Consider the following 25,650-nt stretch of genomic DNA (forward strand, 5'->3'; position numbering starts at 1 on the left):
TACAGAAGTTAAGATCAGCAACAGTGGCCCCTACTGATAGCATGCTCTTTTTTTTCCTCCTGTTAAAAGCATCCCAGGTAAATTAGTACAGCCTGTCTACATTCCATGGTGAGGAAGAAAGCATTTTCCATTTCAGAACAAAGCTCTGTTCTCAGTAACTAAAGAATTCAGATTGCAGACCAGCAGGCCCAAAGACTGGGATATTTCTTTACATACTCTAAAGCAAGGGTGTTTTGAGTTTTCGAAGTGATGGTATGAAGGCTATAGGCTGAAGCAGAGGCAGTGTTAAATATGTGCAGTTCCTCATTTGCCTTGAGAAAAGGGCAGGGATTTGGTGAACAGCTAAGCATCTCTGGTCATAACCTCACAGTAATGTAGAGGGGAAGTGAACTCTGCTGTCAAGGAGCTACATTCCTTTCTTGTTAAGTCACTGTCACTCACTCCCAGGAGATTTTTACAAGGTTGTTAGATTAAATCACATGGAAAAGAAAGAACCCAAACTGCAACAGACAACAGTTCTATGTTACCCTTAACACAGGCAAAGGTGATGCTGATTTGGGAATAATTTTTGCAGCATCTGATCTTTCAGAATGGTAGCATAACAAATGAGACAGGATCTTCTACATACCTTTAAGAAAAAATATTTATTTATAAAAATACACTGGGATCAGTTTGAGAAGTGTGGCAATAAATACAGTTCAAGGAAGAAAAAGCATTTCTACATGGATATATTATGGCACAATAAAAGGTAAATGCACCATCAACCATGGGACTTCTGTTGGCTCAAGAGTTTGTACAAGCTCCCTTTTTTAGTAAGACAACTATTTCTAAGTTTGGTCAGTGTTGATAATGGAATGAATACACAATCACAAATCCACACTTATGTCTAATGCAGGACTTACCATTAGCAAACAATACCTTAGAAACATAGTGATGATATTTAAATCACTAATGTGATGTCTTCGATTTAACTGGCAAAGACCACATTTAACTTTAAGCATGAAATTCTTCTATCTCATTTGGAAAATAGAAAAGCTGTAAATATGTAAAATGAAGGCTTAATGTGGTATGTAAATACCTACATAAGTAGATTGTGAAAATGCATAGCTCCTTATTAGACAACCTGGCTGTACAACAGCACTCCCCCTTTCACAGTATTCCTTTTACTTCATATGCAGTTATTGTTTATGCTGTAGACTACAACTGTTACAGCAGTAAAGGCAACTAGACAGGGAAAGGGCAGAGAAAGGAAAAAGGAATGTATGTAAGGCAATATTTCTTAAGGTACATTAAGCATAGTGTGTAGGAAAGACAGGTAACAATTCCACAAGGCTAGTTTCGTTCTTACTGAATAAAATAATGGACTAATACTGAACTTTTGATGCAAGGCTAATAATCAATGCCCTGGTCACTGTACTGACCATGGTAATCTCTTTGATAGTCATCTTGGTACTCTCCGTGATAGTCATCTGGGTATTCTGCCTGATAATCGCTATCGCTGATTTCTGACCCATTAGTTCCTGTTCCTTGGCTGCCATTATGAATGACAGGTTCTGTTGGTGCAGCACAGTACTTGGGGTCATACACTTGTCGTCCAAGCCCATACACACTCATTCCCTTCTGTGAAGCTACTTTGTTGGTACCCATTTGTAATGAAATAGTTGAGTTATCCACAGGTTGTAATATGTGCTTCTGATCGTAGATGTCTCTCCTGGTACCTGGTGCCAGCATACCAGCCTAAGAAAACAGGATTGTAGAGGTTCAGTAAGAAGGTCAAGAGCTGTGATTACTAGATTTATGAGTACAACCAGTACGCCTTCCTAGAAGTGCTAGAAAGTAGGGTTAAAGTATAACAAAACACAGCACAGCAGCATATGTTCACCAGTAAGTCACAGAAGAAAGTTCTTGCAGAAAGGTCCAGTTTAGTTTCCTCTTTGGAAAGAATACACTAAGTGTTTGGACTGAGGTAGTGCCCAGGAAGCAATTTCTCTTTTGCTTCTCTCTAGTTAGTACTTGAAATGAAGTTACTGTTTTCTTCTGGTGTAACACAGCCAGTTGGAAATTCTAGAAGCACCAGGTCATTTTTATGCTTTAAGATACTCAGCACAGAACACGCTGGTTAGTGATAAGAAATTCAAGTTCTTCAATTACTGTATAAAAGCACAGCTGAACTGTACCCTCACTGCTGCCAGTTAGACTCTGCTGCTGCACGCAACTCACAGGTGCTCGTTCCTATCCCATCGGGCTCTCCCAGCTTGAGAGTTGTATCCGCTCTACAAGTGTCACACGCAGTCCTGCTTACCTGACTGGCTCCTTTGTTCGTGCCCATCTGTAGGCTAATTGTCGTCTGGTCAAATGGCTTATCAGTTTGCATTTTTGGATCATAGAGGTGTCTTCTAGTTCCATAAGCAGTCATGCCTGCCTGACTGGCACACTTGTTGGTGCCCATCTTTATTGGGGGAAGGAAGAGGTGGACAGAAAAAAGTGATTTTTATTTGTACAGTAAGCACAGTCTAAGGAAACAAACATGGTTGGTAACTGTGATGGCTGACAGAAAAAGTAATTACAGTGCATGTTTTCCTCATGTAGCTTGACCACTACCTGTAATAAATTACTCTTTCTCCATACTGAACTTCGAAAGGAAAAATAAAGGCAACTGTCATCCTAAGGCATTTCAGTGACTGGCATCTGCCCAACTGCACTGCAATTAGAATAGATGTATGCATCAGAATGTAATAGTAACTTTTACCTTGGACAGTAATGATTCAATTACACTGCCACAACTTCTCTACCACAGGAATTTTAAGATTTTATGCCAGTTATTTTAGGTTTTATGACTATTAAGGAAAGTGGAGAGAAAAAAAGTTTCTACCATATAAGGAACTTTAGCTATCCAAAGACTCCTACTTTAAAACCGCTTCTGAGGACAGAGGTGACACTGCTAAATATTAGCTGTTCCTTTCCTCCTTATCACTCTTGTTGCAGATTTAAAACAAACAAAAAAACCTTCCGAGCAGTCACTTGAGTTTATAAAGCAAATCAACTGCTTACAAGAATTAAAACCTCATACCTCCTTTCATGATAAGAATATATTATAATTCTGCAGCTGTTTTTGCATAAACAATATATCAATTAATCAAAACAGGAAAGTTGTTCTCAAATATAACAGATTAATTGCAAACTTGAATTTCATACTTACCTGCAGGCCAATTACACTTTGACCAGCTTTTAGTTTTCCTGCATCAAAACTTCGTGCTTGTTTCTCTGCATATTTGACACCAATATCAATTGTAGTATGAAAACCTTTCGTTTTTGCCTATTTAGGGAGAGGAAAAATAAAGTATTCAGTGTTTAAAGTGTATTTTCTGCTACTGGAACACTGGCTTTACAGCCCTGACCCTGGACCCTCAAGTGATGCCACAAGCAAGTTTCTCTCTTACAAGAAACTCTCTGTGCCAGGGGCAAGAGAAGGTAATAGTGCCTTGTGCCACTGGAAGTGGCACTTCAAAGCTACTCAAGCATCTTGTCAGAAGGATATTCTGCAGGCATTAGCGTCCTCCTGTGAGCCTGCCCGGTTCTGTGTATGCACACACAGCTCCAGAGCAAGGCCATCTGCAGTCAAGAATCCTAACTCTGAATTCCAAGCCTTCCCTGGAGGCATGTGGTAGGACACAGCCCTCTGCAGTATCTCAGACTAACAGTAGTATCTATCCCCTCCCGACAGGCTGGATGTTGTTTTCTGTATTTACATGAGTGGTAAGGGTGCATCTGGATTGGCATGTGGATTTGTGCCAATTCCAGGGGTACAAATACTTACCAGACCTGCTAGCGCCACTAGGGTAGTCTGTACTTGAGTCATATTTCCATTTTCAAAGAGATCATTTGCTTCAAAAATATCATGTGGCTTCATGCCGTACACTTGGATGGCTTTGATAAAATTCCCAATGTTCTCCAGCTAAACAGAAACAAAAAAAAGCCAGTTTTCTACTCAGTGTTTCCATTCAGAAACTAAGTAATTTTAAAGTTTCTGGTGTTGGTTGGTTTGTTTTGCTTGTTTTACACAAGTCCTTTGCCTTGTGCAAACTGGAGAAAACAGTTGGCATGGTTAAGAGTGACTGGTGGGAAGTCTGAGATTATTTCTCAGTTTTAACATTGACTTTAGAAATTAATCTAAGAGTTTATCTAGTCTGGCATCTCTCCATCAGTGAGTATCATATACTTTGTTAGATGGGGCTTTGATGACAAAACTGCCTCGACTGTGTCCCTCCTCAGAGAAATACTAATCTAAAACCTGTTTCAAACTGGAAAATTCAATATAGTGTCCGTGCTATTTGACTTTAGCAACTGATAATTTTGAGTAAAATAAAATCATAACTATGTAGATAGTAAGAACATTTAACTTGGTTTGAAGGTATTACTTTGCTCACCTCCTAGGACAAACTCAACTAAGCTTTTGGGGTTTAGCAACACTTTTTAGCACTGTGCGCTGCAGAAATTGGAAAGCAATATGAAGTACAAGGAGTAAGGACTGAATCTCATCTTTCCTTCTGAAGTCTTAAGAGGTATTAAGACTTTTTTTAAAAATAAAAATCCTTCACTGTATTAGAAGTGTTCAAAGCCAACAAAACCAAGAGGCTGACACAGCAGTATTAAGCCAGACCCAGGAACAGTAAAGGCAGTCAACTCTAACCAGCAACCCTTGCAATGCTTGTTCTAAATGCACGTTGCCTTTCATAGTCCCTTGTAGGGGACAAATGCTAGATAGAGCACTCATCAGAAATCAAATCTGGATATACTGAAATAAAATATATACTGTAGTTTGTACCATACTGTTTTCCGAGTTCTGTTACACAACCATTTCTTCTGAGACTGTTCAGGTCCTTTCCCTCCCCATCCTTTCCAGCTGCTTTCTCAGGACACTTCATACAGTGATGCCCAGGTACAGGCAAGCTGTTGACCTAACACCTTGCAGCACTGCCTGGATGGAAAACTCCAGTTGTGGTTTAATAAAAAATTAACAGTTTTTTTTTAACTTGGAAAAAGGCCTTGCTGTAGGACTCTATGTTCTTCTTCCATCTGAAATTTCACCTAACAGCTAAAGCACTACTATTAAATATATATACTCAACTGCCATTTATGAGCCATCTCAGCTATAGCTGCTTTCTGTTAAATGCTGTTTATGTATGCAGTATCCTCAGCTGTTGTGTACGCATCATACAAAACTTGGTGCTATTAAGATTTAAGGTGTACCACATTCACAGCAAATGTGTTAATACAGAACAAAAGAACTGTTTGGGGGTTGGAGGGGTTAGAGGTGTAGTTCTGGGTTTTTTTTGTTTTACCTGGTGCCAATTTAGTTTTGATTGATTAATTTTCTTCACTGATCCTGGCTGCAGCTTATTTATAAGCCTGGGGAGGTGAAAAAAAGGGAAATGCTTAAACAATAAATCTCATCCTTATACCATCTGTGCAGGCATTATAGAATATTTTCACTCATGCTTTATTAGTTGCATTAATTTCATCAAAATGGTTAATTTTTTGGTTTATACAGAGTGCCTAGCTCAGATCTCAGGTCTAAGAAGTCTAACAGACCATAAGAATTTTTGTGTGCCATTTGATTATTATAGAAAAGAGCTTCACCGTTAAATTTAGAAATACTCAGAAATCTTTGCTGAAATATAAAGGAGATTTAAGTTTTCATTCTTTTCCACAGTTTCAAAGAAGCTCTCTCCCACCCTGCTATCAGCTATCTTTGACTATTATTGTTGATGTGTTTGAAGGGGAGTCTTCAGAAAGTCCCTCCTTAGCTCCTCAAAAGTGGAAAACTGCTAAAAATAAGGTTACTTCATAAATGCTTACTCGCATAAGATTATGCCATCTTTTAATCCCAGTTGAAAGTTTGCACCAATGCTCAGCCCTGTAACCTCTTCTATCCAGTTACGCAGATCTTCTTCTATCTGGGGGTCATATTTCAGGGCAATCTGTAACACAAGCAGTTATAAAGTTACTTCCAGAGAAAACTGCAACTCTTCCCCCCCCCCATCCATTTCAGAGAGTATGCTATAGCATTCATCCAGCAATTTTATTGCTGGATTTTAAACTGTTTTTTAAATATCAGAGTACAGATGTAAGTCTTTTATCCCTTTTACTACAATGGTTATGGCTCTACTAAACGTTTATTTGCAACTAGCACTTTGAAGCACTTAACAGTTCTTCCTACTGTAAGAATTGCTGGAGCTTGTGAATAGTCTTTTGACAGCTGCAGAAAAATGAGGACTCTTTGGAGAAAATATTCTACCCAAGTTGTACTTCAGCAGGAAGTGAAATAGTGTGTTATGAACACAAGAATTCTGAATTGCCGTGCCATGCCTACTGCTCAGATGTAGATTTCTACATGGGAACTTTTATATAATAGATTTGAAATTATTCAGCCAAAGATTATGGTGGGTTTGCTTTTTTATCTAGATTATGATTAATGGAGATGACCTAGTAAGTTTTCTCCTTGTCGGTACAACATTAAGAGTTATCTTGCTGGGGATTATGGGCATTGTTTGTGTGTCATTTTTAAACTTAAGCTTTAGTATGCCTGCTATTTCTATTTTCTTTGGACTTGCTGGAAGACTCTGATGGAATAAACTGTGATCTCATGTCTTAATTGCAAAGAGAAAACCTCCAATGGCCTTTGAAGTTAAAGGCATCAAACAGAAGCCCAGAGTTGTTAGCAAGGTGACTTAAATACTCCTTTTCCAGATGTTCAGACTTCACTACTCAGTGTGTCAGCTTATGCTTCACTCACTAGAAATCAATCCACGTGAACAGAATGCTTAAAACCAGTAAACTTCAACAATGCCTGCAGCTAACGGGGCACATGTTTCACTCTCTCTGCCCTTTGTTGCCCTCCCCTAAAGACACTGAAAAGCAGCTCAAACTTCCTTCAGCCTAAACCTGTTACTTTTGCAATACTTATCGATATTGGCGAGTTGGAGGAAAGGGATTATATCATTGAAAGCATTGCTACGTTCTCTGCACACAAAACAAGTTATCTGAGCACAAGATTTTACAGCATAAATAACCTCCACCAGCGTGGAGGTTGGCAACGCTTTCCCACCTTTGCTAGAAGTTGCCCCGCATGGGTCAGGAACCAAGACGGGGAATGAGGGAGCTACCGTGAGAAACCTGACCAGCAAGCACAGAATGCACTTGCAGTATTTCTAATGGAAAATCATCTTAGCTACCATCAGTTGCTTACAAATTCTGAACAAGAAACTCATGTAAAGCCACTTACATTCAGATCAAAATGCAAATTTCAGACTTTTTGCATATAGTCTTAGACTTCAGCCCAGAAAGGCCAGATATTAGCAGCTATTTATACTGCAGGAGATTATAATTCCAACCTATCTGAATTACTTGGATAGAGGCAATTGCTACATTTTGGCTGGCGTTAGTAATTCCCAACTCCAAATTTACCAAACTAAAAATTCCAGTATTCTGTTCTCTATTTTTCTTCTAAGGGGAATGGAAAATTCCTGTATCTCTGGCTTTACTTCAAAAACTTGTCTGAGTAATACTTATTTTCTTAGACTATTTGTAATAGTGGTGCTATGGTGCCTTAGTTACAGATCAGGATAATGGACTAACCCATTTCCTTATTCAGATCTGATTAAGGTGTAAAATTTTGTGCAATATTCTGCACAAGATGACAGGTACCTCAGTGCTTGGACCAAAGCTAGTCTAAAATAATCAAGATACCCCTTTTCTCATTGAAGAAAAAAGGAAGAGAGCTCAGGTAATAGTGCCTATTGTGAGTAAAGTATCATGACCTCTTTTTTTAATCATGCCTTTTGGATATTAGATAGCCAAGATGAGAAGCAGACTAGAAAAGTTAGCTGAAGTTCACAGCTTCGTAGAGGAAGCTGCTGCATTTTTGTCTCTTGGGTGACAGATAGTCCTCTTGCACCTTCCTTAAATTTAGCATCCGAAGCAGCACAATGACATTCTTCATTTAAAGTGATGGTAATAATAGCAAAGGGTGGGTAGCCCCTTTTCTGAGAGGCTACCAGAAAGGTTACCCTCTTGAAAATGGTGTATGAGGAAGTTGGTTATCATCTTTCTCCTTCCTAACCTGGTGATTAGCTTGCAAACTACTTTTCATGGCTATTTGATTTCCTATGGAAACAAGGCTTATGCGATCACAGCCTTAATTTGTCTCCCCAGTAACATTTGGCAGGACTCAACTAAATTGTTCAAACTTATAGAAGAGCAGCAGTCTTGGACATAACTGACTCTATTATTTTATGTGAAAGTAAGTAAAGTATCTGTGCAAAGAGAAATATCCCAAAACATCCCCAAAAAACCTGAAACATAGCATCACACTCTTACACATTAGAGAACCTACAGAGATCTTACAAAAGTGATCTGACCCACAAAATCTTAAGTTACATGTACAGACAAGACATACAGTAGATAACATATTTCTGTACACCAGTTCGAAAGAAGAAATAGGATTCGTAGGAAGGTCAGAACTTGGTATGCTCTGATATTCCAGTCAGAAGATGGCAGACAATTTAGGCTGGTCATTTGTATGTTGACTGTCCATACTATGTTAAAATCGCCATTCTAACATGCATGTGGGTACACAAAGATGCTTAAGCTACTCTCTTCCACAATTCTTTAGTTGGTTAGAAATGTAACGAACATTGTGCTTTCTGAAAATTCAGGCAGTTTCTGCTTCAGTGTAGCTTAATGACAATCCTAAGTCATAGTTAGTCATCCTGCAGCTGGAATTGTCTGGAATAGTCTTTCTACAACTTAATTTATTTTTAAGCACTGGTAATTGCTGGGTTTTTTTAAAGAGGAAATTACATCCATGATCAGGCCACCAAGAGACACATTTTAAAGGTTACTCTATCTCCTCCCTCCCCGTGTTTTAAAAAAAAAATAAAAATATGGAAGCCAGTAAGAGTAAGAACCCTAAAGACTTCTGCAAGTGTGGCTATTTTAATCTTTCTTGACGAGCATATAAAGGAAAAAAAAAAATGGCAAAAATTTTCCTCACTTAATACTAAGTGCATTCCATATGTGAGATTACAACTGAGCTGAATATTAAATTGCTGCCCCCGTTGCTTGGGGAGCTTAGAAGTAATCGGATGGAATTTTATCACTTCTCCTGAAGAATATTTACTTTATGTTGGAGTACTTCACCATTTGTTCAAATCTTGAGTTTTTCAAGAGGTTTTAAATTGTCTTGGGGTATCACTACAGTGCTTATATAGAGATAGGAAATAAAAAACGCTTATATACATGAAGAAACTTATTGCCACTAAAACCATTACTATTAAATCTGCTAGTTTTTGGAATTGTCATTACTACTGTGCAGTTTGACTTAAATATGGCAAAGTTTTTGTTCCGATTTTTGAACTGGTGGGAAACTAGGTTACATAAAGTGAAGAGTGGTGATAGTTTGAAAATTATACTCAAGCTACCTGAAAAGCTAGAAATGTGGAAACTTTAGAACCTGGTTTTAAACATGTGACGAGAAGGGTTAAACAGGGAGAGTGACAGGTCAGGTACTGCCAGAAGCAAGGCATTATGCCTACTCTGAATTCTTAGCTCTTTTACTCCCCATAGCACAACCAGAAGTTATGTAACACTAAGTGAATACTTTGTATTTTCCACGTCTATCTGAGCTGTTCCAGTTTTCCTTTGATTGCTATCTACGAGGGGAAGCTGAAAGCTTTGATATAAATGAAAAAAATTTTAAGGCTTTTTCCATTACTACTAATCAACATGCCAACATTTGATCCTTTTTAAGTACTCAACTTTCATAGAAGACACTTAAATCTTACAGGTCCACAGCAAAAGAAAAAAACCATCTACTAAAGCTGAAAGCAATAGCTAAGCAGCTTAATTCAAAGTATACATCACCAGTGCCATGAAAAAACCTACAGTTTCAGAACACTGTAAAAAAGATTTAATTGTAGCAATGGATATAAAGATTTTATAAAAGTTTAAAACCAGATAGCAGGAAGCCAACTGTTAATTTCTTTACTTTGTTCTGACAAATCTTATATAAAGTTGTAAGTGCTACCCTTTTTGCTGATGCTTCAGAGTTAATTTAATAGATTTAATAGTTAGAAATATCTTTGAAAGGAAACTAAAATTTATAAAAGTGGTCAAAATTACAGGTGATCTAAGGTTGTGGGAAGGGAAGAGTAGGTGTTACCTGCCCTTTACAAGCTGATATACACACACTTATGCCAATATATGCCTCAGGCTAGAATTCCTGGGTTAAACTTGATTCCCCTGGTGACTTCATACCCTGTTCTTGCATCTTGTTCTGTTCAGGTAGGACTTTCCTGTTTGGGACCTCTTACAGTGTAAACCCGCCCCCCCCCCCCCCCCCTATCTGTAGTACAAGAACAGCAGTCATCACTGTTTTTGTCAAGTGTATGGATTCCTGGAAACCACTGAAGTTATGTTGGCCAACTTTAATGATCTGTCTGTGTCCCTTGAAGTTACTCAGTGTGCCTGTAGCATGTTAAGTTTGAGTGATGATGTTAACCAGTATTTCACACAATAAATGATATCATATGGACTTTCAATTGTCCTTTTACACTAATCTTTTCCAAATTACAAAGTACACACTGTACACTAAGAGCTATATACATGCCAAATCTCCAGTTTAAGAGTTCAGCTGTCTATATTGCTGCTACGCTGGAAAAATACTGTAACAGTATCTCAAGAAAGAGTTTAAGCGCACTGCATAGTTTTTTACAAGTCACTGGGACTAACAAACAGAAAACTTAGTAAGTTAAAAAGCAGGTATAAAAGATTGAAAGCTTTCAAAGTCATCCATCATGTCATAATAGCTCGCATTTCTTAGTTCTGATGAAACTTTTGACTAAAGCTTCAGGCTTTATGCCCCCACAGCAGGAGTCAAATGTTGAACATGCAGCACGCTAAATTTAAAGTACTAGTAAGCATTTGATGAAACTGCTCTCTGGTCAAAAGTTTTAACAATAAGAGCATATGCTTGTCAAAGTGAGTGAACAACTCTATCATAGGAACCGTGTTTGTCAACAAAACCTAGATTTATATGCATATAAAAGTGCAGCAAGATAGGTTGGTATGTCACTGTTTTCCAAGGTAAATAAAGTACAGGGCTATGTACAGCAAGAGAAATAGCCAGGACTTTATTCCAAGATAGTAAATGAAGAGGTTATGCACATACTTTTTCACCAAAGTGAACAGAAAAATAAAGCTCTAAGATTTAGATGTTGATATTCTTCACAGGGAGAAATTTGGTGTGGCCTATATCCTTGTTTAAAGTGACAGAAAATTACTAGTTTTCAGACAAAAAAAAGATAGAGGAGAGAAAGCTTACTGGATTTCTAGTAAGTATGGCAGCATATTCATCTCATACTGAAATCAATCCACGTCTAGCCAGGGGTTTTAGTATTAGTTTTACACATCTAGGTCATAAACTACTGAAAGCAAATAAGATAACTACGGGAAAACTCCAGCTTTTAAGACCTAAACTTGTACAGTTTAAATTTTAAGCAGCAATTTGTTCCTATAGCAACTTTTCAGTTTTTATTAATTTGGAACTATCTGAGTGAAACTGAATTTTTGTTGTTTCAGTGGTGCCTACAAACATCCTTTGCATTTAAATAAGTACTACCCTCAGGAGCCATTTGTCTTGCAGAGGCCAAAGATACCAATGCTGATACTTCTTTATCATTTGCTTGGCACTAGTTTGCAATAAGATCTTTCTCCTCCCCTTTTTAAGGCTTTATGATGAGAAAGATGAAAGCATAATTATCTCCTGGTATCAAGGCAGAAGCTCTTGGAAGCCCTTAGTCCTCAGAAGTGGGAGTGAGGCAGACTACATGGCCAGTCCCAAATTAGTCTCCAAAATTCCAGCTTCTGGCACCTGAGTTGCCCCATTCTGTTCATCACCTGCTATTCCAGAACACATCTCTGAATCTCACATCTAAGATTTACACAGCAAAATGTCTGGGACAAAAAAATAGCGTTAAGAGCTTACTGGTTATGTGAACGACCAAGAAAAAGGCATAGAACAGTAAGAGTTCTTCTCATAAGCAGGAAGAAAGGGTTTCTAGATTTATTATTTTATTTAATTATACAACTAAGATAAAACTTTCTGTTTAAAATTCTGTGATGTAAATAGATTATTGTACATGTCTAATCTTCAGCTTCAGAGGTGAGAGAGAGTGACAAGGACATAATCAGTATTTTTCTGCAGAACAGTTCTAGTTGTCTGTCAACAGAGTGGTTATTTAGTCATAGAATAAATAGCATACCCTTTAAGTTGAGACAGAGAACCTAAGACAGTGGGAAAATACAAGGTTTTGATTTTTACTGAAAGTGTGTCAGAAAAGGGAGTGACAGGGTACCAAAGTTATTGTCAAGTGGAGTTTCTTGTCATTTGAGCTACCAAGCCACTAACATCATAAGGACAACTTAAAATTCCTTGTTAATTTCATATATGTTGACCAGGATTGCATGCAAAAGCAAATGTCAGAAGAGGCATATTTGTGCATGAGAAATCCAAAGGTAAAGGGAAGGTAAAAGTCCAGATGAAAGCCAAAGGGCAAAGTACCTCAAAAACTGAAAGCCACCATTAAGTATGTCCTGCTATTTCAATATGTGTTGTTTTCTGTCATTATGGACTATTTACAGAAAGGCAGAGAACACACTGTGTTAACACTAATATTGAAAGATCTCGCTAAATCTCACTACGCTACTTAGCACAAAAATTTTACAGCTGTAACCATTTTGCTTAATATTCAACAGTATTTTTTTGTTATGTGTAGCATAACTGATGACTTGCCAACATCTCACTGTTTTCTCTGTAAATCAAAATTTAGGCCACAATCTTTAAAAGAGGGATGGACAAGCATTAATCCAAAATTCCTGGCACTATTCCTATAGGCACCAGTTTAAACTCTGTGAAGTAAGAACAAGCCATGTCTCAAAGTTTCCAAGTCATCTTACAAGTAAGATGCCTGTAGTCATGCATGGTGTTTGCTGCCAGATCAGCAGGCTGGACGAACTAAGTGTTCTACTCCCTGGCTATCCAGTATGATTTTGTGACAGCTTGAAAACTATTCAAGAAGGAAACGTTACCATCTCTTTCCTCAGAGTGCACTAACAACTCAGATGTACACCTGCCCTTTGAATACTGGTTCCCTCTCGTTCTCTGCAGCTGTATTACTATAATGCTCACACCCATTCAAATCTGTTCTCACAGTTTTTCTCACATTCCTTGTTCTTATAATTTTTTGTCATAGTCACAGTTTTCTGGCTTATAACTCCAATTCTCCTTAGTCATCAGCTTCCACTTTCAGCTGTAGCACCTTCTGGTCATGCCAGCATACATTATACTTCTTGATATCAAGTACCTTTGAACTGTATCTTTAGTCTGTATATTGCTGAAGAGTTTATTTTTCTTTGCAGAACATGGTTCCAGCAATATTCACTACCTATTATTTGAAATAATTGCTGTTTTCATTCAAAAAAGCACTGGGATATGAAATTTCTTCTCAGCTAAGACCGTGATGATCCAACCCAATGCACAAAAGCGTTACTCCCCGAGGAGAACAGACTCTCCTTGGTTTGAAACCCACCCCCAGTATGACTGGCTTGAGCTCTGATACAACACAGCAGATCTGGGCAGGCTCTGACATCACTAACAGAGATGTCTTCTGAAACAACGTGCTGAGCACTGCACTGGAAATATTAGGTTAACGGTTGGACTAGATGATCTTCAAGGTCCTTTCCAACCTAGATGATTCTGTGATTGGTACCCTGCTGTACTGGCAGACTTCAGTGACACCTGGTTACTCTTGTTTTGGGGAGCGGGGGTGGGGAAATCTAAGAGAACAATCTGGTGCATGAACAGCAAAAAAAAAAAAAAAAAAAAAAAAAAAAATCTGAAAATGATCTAGTTTTCCTAGTCGTAATCCAGGAAGCGTCTCCTGAGATGATGTCTACTATAACTCTGGTGGAACAGGAGTTCTCAAAGGCTAGACAGCCAGCAAACAGAGAAACGGTGACATCAATGATCGCTGTATCTTTCTGACAGTACTTTCCTAATCAATTGCTACTTCAGCAATCCAGGAAATTATATATTCTTTCAAGTTTACTTCTTTTTCTCACCAATAGAACAGCTTTTAAAATATGTCACATTACAAGCAAACTGTACTGTGACTCTGTGGCCCTTCCCCAAGGGCCAAACGTGTTGACAAGTCTTCTGACTTCACCTTCCAAACAGAATCAGAAAATCTGATTATTTTAGTCTGAGTCTCTCTCCACAACTCTTTTCTTCTCTTCAGGCCAGCTTCACTTACCAAAATCAGAGGAATTATGTTTTACAGAAGCAAGTGGCTAATTAGTAACTCATACATACCTCTCAAAAAAGTTAAAGAAAACCGAAGCCTATCAAATGCAAGCTTTGCTAGATGTTACTCAAAATGTACATTCCCTCTGCCTCTCCAGCAAAGGCACAGTCCATGCTGCATTTTCTCACCACTTTTTTCAAAAGTAAACTTCAAGACTCTGCTCCTTTCACACCTCTTTTGCCCCCACCCAATAAGCTCAGACTGCTCACTACCACTCGTGATCCCAGATATAGGCTTGACTGAAAAATAAACCATATGACACTGCTGGTCCCAAGGTAACAGGGGTTGCCCAGTTAATAGTGCTCAGTGTTTCCCACCAACTGCTCTGATCCTATTTGGTCACCTGTCAGCCTGCTTCAACTTAATTCCATGAACTCACATTAGCTGAACAGGCTAATTGAGGTGCCTGTGATAAGTATTCATAAGGAAAATACAGATTTCTCTCATTCTTACCATCACTTCATCCTTGCACAAAATGATTCAACCTGTGTTTTTTGTAATTTAGGTGAAAGAAGTGATTTCTTGAGAAGTTCCTTAGTTTCTACTAGATAGCAAAGTCCGCCTAGATTTATCTTTCATACAGTTAGTAGATCAAAATCTGAATTCACACACAGCACATTTTTCTGGTTCAGGTAGTTTTCTTAGCAGAAGCATGAGAAATGTAGATTTCACACCATAAGCTTTAGAATATCTTGCCTATCAGCTGCTATTGTTTTGCTTTACCACCACCAAAAAAACTGAAAGAATGAATTCGGCACAAAGAATGAAACATAATAATCTGCTTCTGCTGCTCCCTGCCCTCCATCTCACCCCTTCCTTTCCTGGGTATGTCTCTGACCAGTTGAAGTTCAGTAGGTAATGCATAATGTTGATTATATTCCAGGAAACATCAAATATTTTCAGATACGGCCACCCAGGCAAGTTGTGCTTTAACCACATAAAAAGAGTTCTAAGAAGAATATGATCTACAATTAATGTGATATTAAAAAAAAGTGATGACCAAACACACATTAGAAAACATTTATTTTGTAATAAAATCTTTAAAGGCCTACCACTGAAATTTAGCAGATTATTGAAGAAAGTCTAAGAATAGTAAGACAGAGTATTTGAAATTTACATAGCTCCTACAGGCAGTTCCATATAAATCACAAAAGCTGCATAGCAGACAGTTGGACAGGTATTTTTAAAAAAATTATGATTAGATGAACTTTTAGATCAACCTTTTATTTAATGAAAATGTAGCTTAAGTTATTTAAAAATCAAGCCATAAGCCTGCTGTACTGAAGTTTATAACAAGTACTACTTGTTAAGAAGAAAGTACTACTGCTGAAGTAGGAAAGACAGTCAAACTCCTAAGAGGTTCTCATTAGAAGTTACTACAGGTTACTACCCTGTAGTAACTTCTAAACCAACATTTTTCAGCACTTGAGCATGAGCAGAACGAACAGTTGGCACTGCTGGGGTGGGTAGAGGATGCGCGTAGACACTGCATCCAAAACTCAGGATACCACAAGGTAAGCTGTAGTCTCATTACGCTGCACACCTGAATTCACTGTAGGTTTGAAATACACACGCAAGCAGCAGTATGTGTGGGCAATGCTGTATTGCAAATGACATGCAAGAGAGGTCCCAATCCTCAATTATTTAAGGTTCCAAAATGCTCAGGTGCCCTGACTGGACTCTAACTTTGTTAGTTATGGTTTGTTCTAATTTTTTTCCATCCATTCAAAGACCAGTTCTTTATCTCTAATGTTTAACCTCACAGCTTTTCTGTTCATTTTTTTATTAAAACCTGCTAGATTCTTTCAAATAGAAGTACCTTTCCATATCACAAACATTTTTATACCATCATTTATTCATGCTAAAGGATGCTATTAAGGCAGACCATAGTAAAAAGGCAAGTCTCTATTTTCTTAGAAAGTTACTTGTAACTTTTCACTTCTATTGGGGCACAATTAATACAATGATGTCAGCAAGGTAAGAGGACAGCTTCTTGCAAAAATAAGCAAAGAACATTTAGTCTTGGAACAATAGACAGGTGTCTGAACTACATATGCTTCATTAACTTAACCCTGTATTGACTTTCAGATATGATATATAATGTAACTTCAAATTGATCCCATGTAGTGTTACGAAGTTAACCAAAGCAGTGGCAGCTCACACTGGGCAGGTGGTGGGAATCTCAACAGAAGCTGAAGTACAGGTCCTGTTCCAGCGCATCCTTTCACTTGGTGGGTGCTGGCCTGAGCTCTGACTCATGCTCTGTCCATGCTCAGCACAGAAGGGAAATGCTCTGGTGGGGCCCACATTCGCAGTGAGGCAAGAGTTGGCTTTCACCACAAACATTTGAATATAACCAAATCCCATCCCAAATGCATGTGTCTGTTTTGCCTTAGAAGGCTTCTAGCATGTAGCCAATTGATTAGGGACAACAGAAAAATACTTTTCAATTAAATTACTCTTATTCAAGCAAAACCAGGAATACGAAGATAATGCTCTCTGTCTATAAATAAGAGGCTGCAGCAGTGGAAATACCAACAGGAAAGCAATATAACAGGAGAGCTTTCTTAGCAAGAAAGCAAAGTAAGGTTTTTATAGCAGTAACATCCGGTTTTAATCTGGGAAGAGCCATGGTCCAAACATGCAAAGCTGGGTAGGAAGATTTGTTAAGAATCCATCGATCATTCAGCCAGCTAGGACTTGCAGTAGATCAGACTGTACCTCCATGAAAGCATTTCAGAACAGCAAGGAAGTGCAGAAATATTTAGGTTTTGCCCAAATCTAGGAAAAGACTTGGTGTTCAAGTCCTGCAGGGTGTGTGTACAAGCCACATACAGTTTCACTTCACTATACCTCTTAAGGATTACTTTGTAACCAAAAGGACATCTGCCTAAATAAAGTCCTCAAAAAAAAATCCTGTTTAGACCCTAGAAGACCAGGTGAAGACTTGAAAGGGAAGCAGCAAAGGCACTGAACAGTTAAAGTCCAGTTTTCAGGAGCAAGCAAGGATCAGTGACCAGAGTAAGTTCAGACTCCCAAGGCTTAAAGCTTGCTTGGCCCAGCTGCATGGGTAAGACAGTTTGGTGAGAGTCCAAACAGGGCACTAGACCGTAGCTGTGACAGCAGCACTTCATGCCTTGCTGTAATGGTTTTCTCTTACTGCCAGCTCCTCCAGTGTGACTAACGCCTTCAAGTCTTTGTAATTTATACATCCAGAATTGTATCTGCTTCAGGTGAGAGATAGTTTTATATAAGTAACAAGAAGTTTAATTATGTCTCCCCTCCTAATATCTATTAAACTCTACACTGGCTTAAGGAGGGAGAAAAAAAAAGGGGGGGGGGGTGGTAGTGGTGTTGAGGGGGCTTTTGTTTTTTAAAGAAAAAAACCCAAACATAGAACCACCCACCTGAAAAAAGTCAAAACTGGTTTTGAGAAAAACACTGTAATTCAATCCCACTAAACAGAGACAGCAACATAAGTTACTCTGAGGCATTACTGCAAAACCAAAAATATTTACGCAAAAGAGAGCATTTGTTGCTGAATATAGCTATACAACTTAACAGTTGTTTAGAATCAGATACTTACAAAAAGCAATTTTTAAGCCAAAGAGTCCCTCTTAAAGAAAAGAGAAGGATTTTCACATGATCTCACTTTGAAAAAATCTGTTTCAAATTGCCCTACGTGTCCTGGCCTCAAGCCCATTTTTACTGAAGGCCTTTCCTGTACAGTTCCATAAGGGATGGGAATCTCTACAAAGTTTGCCTTAAAAGGATGTGTCAGATGCACAGCGTATATGGTGTTACGTAGCTACAGAAGCTAACAATTCTGAGTACAAAGAAGTTTCTATCCTTTATTCTCCAAGGCAAATTATAAATTATTTGGAGGCAAGAAAAAGCCTCCAAATTAATGTTCTTACAAAAAAATGCTGAAGTTAGAAAAAAAAAAAATCACTGATGTGCCATTATCCCAAAACAATGCATGCATGCATCCATCTTTTAAGGGTACTGACTCAGCAACAGGAATGTAATAGGTATGTTTCTCTAAATTTTAAACTAAGTCTAACTGCAAAACTGCACAAGAAGCACATTCACTTGTACATTTTAAACAAACAAGCATTACTGTAACACAAATTAAACATTTTATTTTCTGAGGCTACTAATCCCATTTAATCATTATGACTCTGTCAAACTCTATTTGCTTTCTTCAGAGGTGTTCTGGCCAGAGGAGGTATACCATGAGCTTGCACGAAAAGGATGCAAGACTTGACACTTATCCCACACCCTTAAACATTAACCTCAGCAAGTTTTATGTTTTTCTATCACCAGTAAAAGTTTTATTAAAAAGTTTATTAATCCACCAGAACCAAGGTCACTATAATACATTTTATAAATTCACAAAAAGTGCTTTAAATTTGAAAGTGCAGACATAGTGTGCTTCCTAAAGTTAAACATAACAGAAGTTTACAGCAAACATCCTCACTCTTAATTCATTCAGGCACCATGCTTTGCTGGCAGCAGCACTGGCAGTTTCTATCTGTGCTGTCCTCATGCATGCACAGGAGCAGACTGGTCTAGTGCTCCACCTCTGCTTTGATGTTCATGAGGCAGTGGTAGGTAATCCCAGCTATGCCATGCCATTCATCACCTTCCTCCTAGAAAAAATGGTGTAAGCCAAGAGACAAAACTGGAAATTACATCCCTCACACAGGGCTTAACATGGGACAGCGATACATGTCTTGCAGTTCAAGAATGGCTGTGCACTGTTCCAAGTGACAGTTTTGAGACATATGAGGACTCCAATAGACAACTGTCAACTTGGCAATGACATGTCAAGGTTTACTGGGAATTTAAACCACTGAGAAAAGGAAATTAACTCCTGCGTCGGTGGTTTACAGCAACAGCTGACAAATGTCACTAGGGTAGCCACTTTCACAGTTTGTTTTATCTCACCTACTTGGGGGCTACAGGCAAGTGAAATGGATATAGGGTATGTCTAGCTAGTGGGGTTGTGCAAAGGTTCCCGAAGGCAAGTCTCCTTGTTTGTGGGCTTGGGCAAGCGTGCAGAATGGGCAATGCTTGGCTGACAAACAAAGGATGCTTTAAGCAGATGGCAGGGGTGCTAACATCCAAGTTGCTGGCAAGGGACGTGCTTCCATGACAAACTACTTGCTTCTGCTTATCATAAAAAGAGATGTATCATAGGTATGAACTGCCAACTCAATGTTACATAGGTTTCATCACCATCAGTTTGCAGTTGTTAGTAGGTCTCCTTATTACTGCTGTAGTATTAATACTTCAATAGAAGTAGTCACAGAATTGGAAACCTACACCTGATTAGTGCTCAGAACAGCAGACGTGTCCTGAGATAGTAACAGTGAAAGAGGAAAATGGATTAGACACATCAAGATAGACAGAGCAGACACACTGAGGTAGATAGCAAAGGATGAAGATGAATGGAGACGCTGCAGTTAAGATTCTTTCCACTGCTGGAATACCTTCCTCCTTTAAAAAAAAAACCCTAATGAAGACACATAGCTATTGATTAGGGCTGTTGCATTAATACCGCTTCTCAATCAATATGAGAACTCTTCACACACGGCATCTGACACTAGGAGAATACAAATTAATAAGTGACTACAGCTTAATAAAGCTAGTGTTTCACTGGGTTTCTTTAAAAAAAAAAAAAAATCCTCTGCAAGATTTCCAGCAAAAGGCTAACCTCATGTTTCAGCAATTGAGGTGGCAAAGACATTCTCAGAAGCATAAGAGGCTTCTGCCCAGAAAAGGAGCACACCATGATTTGGATGTGGAGGGAAGCATGCAGGAGGACTATGTTCTAGGAACTGTTGTTGAACCCAAGTTACTGAAATTTAATATTGTCAATCAAGGTAAAACTAAGCATCAGAAAGAAGTAACCAGCAGGGATATTGTAAATAACTTGTAGAATTCTCATCATTTGGTTGCTAATACATTAAAAAAAGCATCTTAAGACTAACTGACAAAATACAAGTTTTCATTGTTTATATCGCTGTCTTTTAAGTGGTATATGTAGTTATTGTGCCAAACATTGACTGACTGTAAGTTTAGCTATGGAATTATTCCACCGTCATTTTTACGTTTTGTGGACAGTTTTGCTATTGACTCAGTTATCAAAACTGTACCATTAAGTACAATTCTCTTATGTTGAATGCATTCTGCGCATCTAGCTGTTCCCAACTTAAACCTATGGCAGAAGTTTTCACTCAGCATTTCACTAATCTCTGTGTATTACAATTATAAAGGAGGTTTGGGAACAGCTATTATAAAAATAGGATGCTTGAAGATTAACACACTAAGAGATTTCCGGAAGACAAAGCTGTGAAGTTGTTCATTTGAACTGCAGATCTGCTACTAAAGCCTGGATCCAGCTGGAAAAAAATTCAGGTTTTGGAAAAAATACAGAAATTGGACACAAAGAGCAATATTTTAGTGCCATGCACATTGGAACTGATATTTAGCTAGTAAACATCAACTTCAAGAGCAATGATCAACTATCAGAAACCACAAATTAATTTGAGCAAACTGACATTCAATGCTTGATCTTGTAAAATCTTTCTGCTATTTCCTCTGAAATTCCCTTTGTCAAATCTCAGCGTATATATTTCTATTATATATTTCTGACAGCAGCAAAATACTGGGTTTTTATTCTCCATGCAACAAACTCAAGATTTACATCATGGAAAAGGTCACGCAGGGTGATTTTATTTTAAACTAAACACATGACTTTAATTCAAACCCTGTAACTTAAAGATATTAATTCTTTAAAAGCTACATAGACATCCATGTATGAGAGAATGGGAATGCAGAGATCCTATACTGTCAGATATTATCACAGAAGATACCCCACCTCTGCTCTCAAAGTGTAAGTTTTCATTGCCTTTACCCAGTACAGTCTCCATTTTTATTACATCATTTCAGACAACATTAATAGAAATACACTTTATCAGCAGCAAACATGGTTACCTAAGGTTCGTAAAATTCAGTCAGTAAACTTAAACATTTGCTAAAGGAAAACAGTATACAGGAAGTATGGAAGGGTAAACCAAGTATATAGTAGGAACAGTTACATTTTAAGAAGGAAAAGGGTATTGTTACTGTTTTGAAAGGAGGGCTGAGAAACAGGAAGGAGAAGGCCTAACAGTCCAACTACAGGCAGCCAAATCTTCCTCTAGCTATTAAATCTCTAATTAAAAAATCTGAAAGTTAATGATTTGAATCTGGTTCCCAGTTAAAAGTATTCATAAAAGAGTAATTTCTGGATAAAGAAATTAAATCTGTTTATTTGGCCTGTAGTAAGTGAAATATGGTACAAGAATTTTCTCCGTAGCAGTTTCAGGAGGAACAGAATAATCATTCCTACGAGTGATTAGCATTATTCACCACAGGTTTCAATAATTTTTCATTAATCTGCATTTGCCCTCAAGAAGAAAAGCAGGAAGTACTAGTGCCCTTCTGCACACTTGCAAAATAGCCTGTTTACAGGCTTCATTTGTCTAACAGCCTCCAGTTTAAAAAGTTTGTTTCCTTTCCTTTTCCATATCACTAAGCGCTTGACCTTTCAGGGTGGCAGCTGCAAGGACAGACTCACCTCAGTTACTCTGCTGTCTTTAAAAAGTTTGGAAAATGGTACTGACCAGTGCCAGCTTCCTGACAGAGAGATGGCTTGGAAGGAAGGTCAGAGACTAGAGTCAAGACACGGTATAGCCAAATGCTATGCAGTTTAACTCCCCATACAGACCATATTTCTGTCCATCCTTCCTTTCACAGGGAGATGAAACTGGCAGTGTATCAAACATAAGAGGAGGGAAAAGATAAATGCCTGCCTGATACAACTACCATTTCCATGGGAAGGGTGGAGTCACTAGGAAGCAGCTGAAAGAACTGGAACCTCTCCTTCTCCTGCCCAGCGTTCCTGTTTGCTCCACACCTTATGCAGCGAGACAATGGAGCAAAAGCTTCTTCTAATTTCTTACCTTCCTCAGTGGTAAATCAGAGACAAATATAACATTAGTTTGTAGCTTTATCTAATTGCATCACCATCTCAACCAATGCTAACCTCATGTACTGCAGAAACTCTCCCCATTGCTTAAGAAGAAAATTATTTATTGCCTGCAGAAGAAACTACCCATTTCAATCAGCTTAAAGGGCTCCTCACTGAATATTTGTTTTGGATCAAGTATCTTCTGTGATCTCAAGTAAACATGAAATCAGCTTCAAAGGGATTACACTAGTTTGACTACCTACACATTTCTCATGCAGACAAGTTTCTTTACAGCTGGGAACCAGTATACAAATTCCATCCTTTCTTTGTACGAATGAGGAAAAGAGATCCATAACAGAGACCGGACACCTTATCAGTGTGAGGTAAGGAGCAAAACAAGAGAAGAGTGGAGCCTCAAAAGGACAAAAAAAAAAAAAAAGAAAAAAAAAAAGCCCTAAACACCAATCTAAACAAAGATTTTAAGCTTAGATGTAAGCTTAGAGATGGAATCTTGAACATCAATTAAACGAAATTCTTATAAAGCATCAGGACATGTTATATTCATCTATTCAAATACCATAGCAGACAAAAGGTCTCTCTGAACACTAATACAATGCCAAATGAGAAAATAAAGAATAAAAACCAAAACCGAGTGACTTTTCTGTCCAGCACAGCTGGGCCCTCAGGCAGCATTGCTGTCAACACGTCTTTTCTGCAGAAAAACACTGCTTGGAGATTAGCACTGAAAATTTCAAACAAGGGTATCTAACATCATTCAAGCAGGGAGGTACCATAGCCACTTACAAACATTACACCAACACCACATTAAACAAACAAACAACACAATAGTTTGCATGAAGGTCAGTGTTTCAGAAAGTGTGATTAAGATCAGTACCAAAAAATGATCCACCAAGATTTGGAAATTAGATGTTGTTCTTCAAATCTTTATGAGACGGAAGGATCTGGAAAAAGGAATTTCTGATCTTTACAGAGACGTTTTTCTCTGATCCTCTAGAATTATATAGAGAAACGGAAACATATCTAATACACAGATCCACGCAAGATACTAGACAGGAGGTACGCAGTGTATCTGTCTATAATATAACTGCTTTGAAATTTGATCTCTTACAGTAAGAGCAACATTCTCAAAGTTCAAAGCTATATATTAGGCCGGAGTTTTTGTTGTTGGTTGTTTCTTCTGTTTGCTTGTTTTTTTTTAAAGGAGATGAGTTCATTTGTCTTTAGCATATTTGAATAGTTTTTTATGGCACTGCTGCACTGCCATTCCCAAGGACTGCAGCAGAAGCCTGCATACAAGTAAACTGAAGCTGCCACAGAACATCCACCCCTCTGCAATATTTGCATTGAAGAGAGAAGAGAAAGTGAGTGAAATAACAGACACTTAGCATGATGAAGTAGAAGGCCCTTTGCATAAAGGCGTGAAATACACCATTTTCAAACCCTCGGGCTTGGAACAGTTCCTCTCAGGAGGCCCTAAGAAAGCTGATGACAGTAAGAAACTGAAAGAACGAACAAAGAACTTCTTCCCATCTTGTCCCCATAAAGCGATCCCTGTTAAACAACCTACATGAGTCTGTCAACATTTTTTAAAGTAGAAGAGCATTTCTTCCTAATTCATATACACAGCATACGGTTTATTGTCTTTTATGTAGATTGTGACGGTGTAGATAAATCACTGAGTTTAGACATTGGAAACAATTGCTCTGGAAGACATTTGGTTACAAACTTTGTAGCAGAACCCCACAACCATCCTGAGAAAGCCAATAAAGCGTATTTTGTGAAGCTCCCAACACATTAACTTAGACTTTCTGCATAAATTATAATGTTTAAAGTGAACTACTTTTCTCCCTCCTCTCCCTTCTACTCGGCCACAAGTAAAACAGGATTTGGGGATGTGCTGAAGCCTGAAACCAGACGTGTGAAATAACTAGTTACTAAATACCACATTTAGAATTTAAGACTGTGAATAAAGACAGAGAGCATCAACTTATCCCTAGCTGTTTACCGGCATAATTTTTATTGCAGAGGTTTTTCCTCTTGCCAGGTAGTTGCTGGCTGCAAGATAACAGTCTGTGGAACAGGACACTAACATAAGCACCTTTTGTTCCACGGAATACGAGAAAAATCAAAGCCAAGCCAGAGCAACTCAGTAAAACAACGCACAAAAGGCGCACAGCTCTCCGGCGGCAAAGCCTCGGCTACCGCCAGCGGTGACTTTCTCTGCCGTTTTAAACCACCGCACCGGGTGCTGTGACAAGCCCCTGTCACGGCAGCGGCAGCGCCGGCCGCTCCCCCCGCTGCTGCCGGCGCCCCCGGCGGGGCGGGGCGCTCCGGGAAGGCCCCGCCAGCGCCGGGCCGGGGACCCCGCGCGCCCGCTCCCCGGCAGGCGCGGGGCCCCCGCGCGCCTTTGTGTGCCCCCGCCGGGCGGGGCGGGGCGGGGCCGCGCCGGGCAGACAATGCGCGGTCTGTGCGGGGCCCGCGCTGATTGGCCGCGCGCCGCCCGTGCCCATGATGTCATGCGGCTGGAATGCGCCGCGCGGGGGGCCGGGACGCGCCGCGCGTCTCCTCGGTGCCGCTCCGCTCCGCGCTGCCCGCCGCGCCCACCCACTCCGCGCCGCCGCCGCCGCCGGCCGCCGCACGGGCCTGGGGGGAGGAGAGGGGGCAGCGGCCGCGGGGCCGAGCGGGACGTTCCGCGCCAAGGCCCGCGGCGCGGGCAGGTGCAGCGCGGGACGCGGCGCTGCGCACGGGTCCGCCCGGCGCCGACAAACTCTCTCCCGTCCCCGCCGCGGCAGAGAGTTTCCCGAGCGGGGCCAGGGAGGGCAGCGGCGTCCCGCGGGCGGCGGCGGGAGCATCCTTCCCGTGCCACCACCGCGCGGGGCGGGCGGGGGGCCCCCGCCGGCGACCAGAGGCAGCGAAGCGTCGCGTCGCGTCCCGGCCCGTCCCGCCCCGGGGCAGACAAAGCCCGGTCGAGCCCCGCGCCGCCGCCGCCGCCCGTACCTTGTTCTTGACCTCGGCGGACAGCCCGTAGGAGGGCCCCTTGTTGAAGTGGGTCATGTCGGCGGTCTCCCCGCTGCCTGGGGGCGCTGGTCGCGGGCGCTGGCGGCTCCGGGCTGAGGCGAGAGTCCGCCCGCGGCCGCGGAAAGTTCTAGTCCCTCCCCCACGGCCCGGCCCCGCGGCCTTTGGAGC

General features: G+C 39.9%; 1 protein-coding gene across 1 annotated transcript; it reads right to left on the reverse strand.

Moving 5' to 3' along the window:
• Positions 1-625: 625 nt before the first annotated feature.
• On the reverse strand, positions 626-25,649 carry CNN3 (calponin 3). Its single transcript, XM_074876556.1, has 7 exons — positions 25,462-25,649; positions 5,860-5,981; positions 5,343-5,409; positions 3,818-3,955; positions 3,200-3,316; positions 2,303-2,449; positions 626-1,737 (listed from the first exon to the last, which is right to left on the reverse strand). The coding sequence occupies exons 1-7, from the start codon at positions 25,516-25,518 to the stop codon at positions 1,390-1,392; spliced, it is 996 nt and encodes a 331-aa protein (XP_074732657.1). The 5' UTR covers positions 25,519-25,649; the 3' UTR covers positions 626-1,389.
• Position 25,650: the final 1 nt, after the last annotated feature.

Source organism: Strix uralensis, chromosome 8 (assembly GCF_047716275.1).
Source record: "Strix uralensis isolate ZFMK-TIS-50842 chromosome 8, bStrUra1, whole genome shotgun sequence".
NCBI classification, from domain to species: Eukaryota; Metazoa; Chordata; class Aves; order Strigiformes; family Strigidae; genus Strix; species Strix uralensis.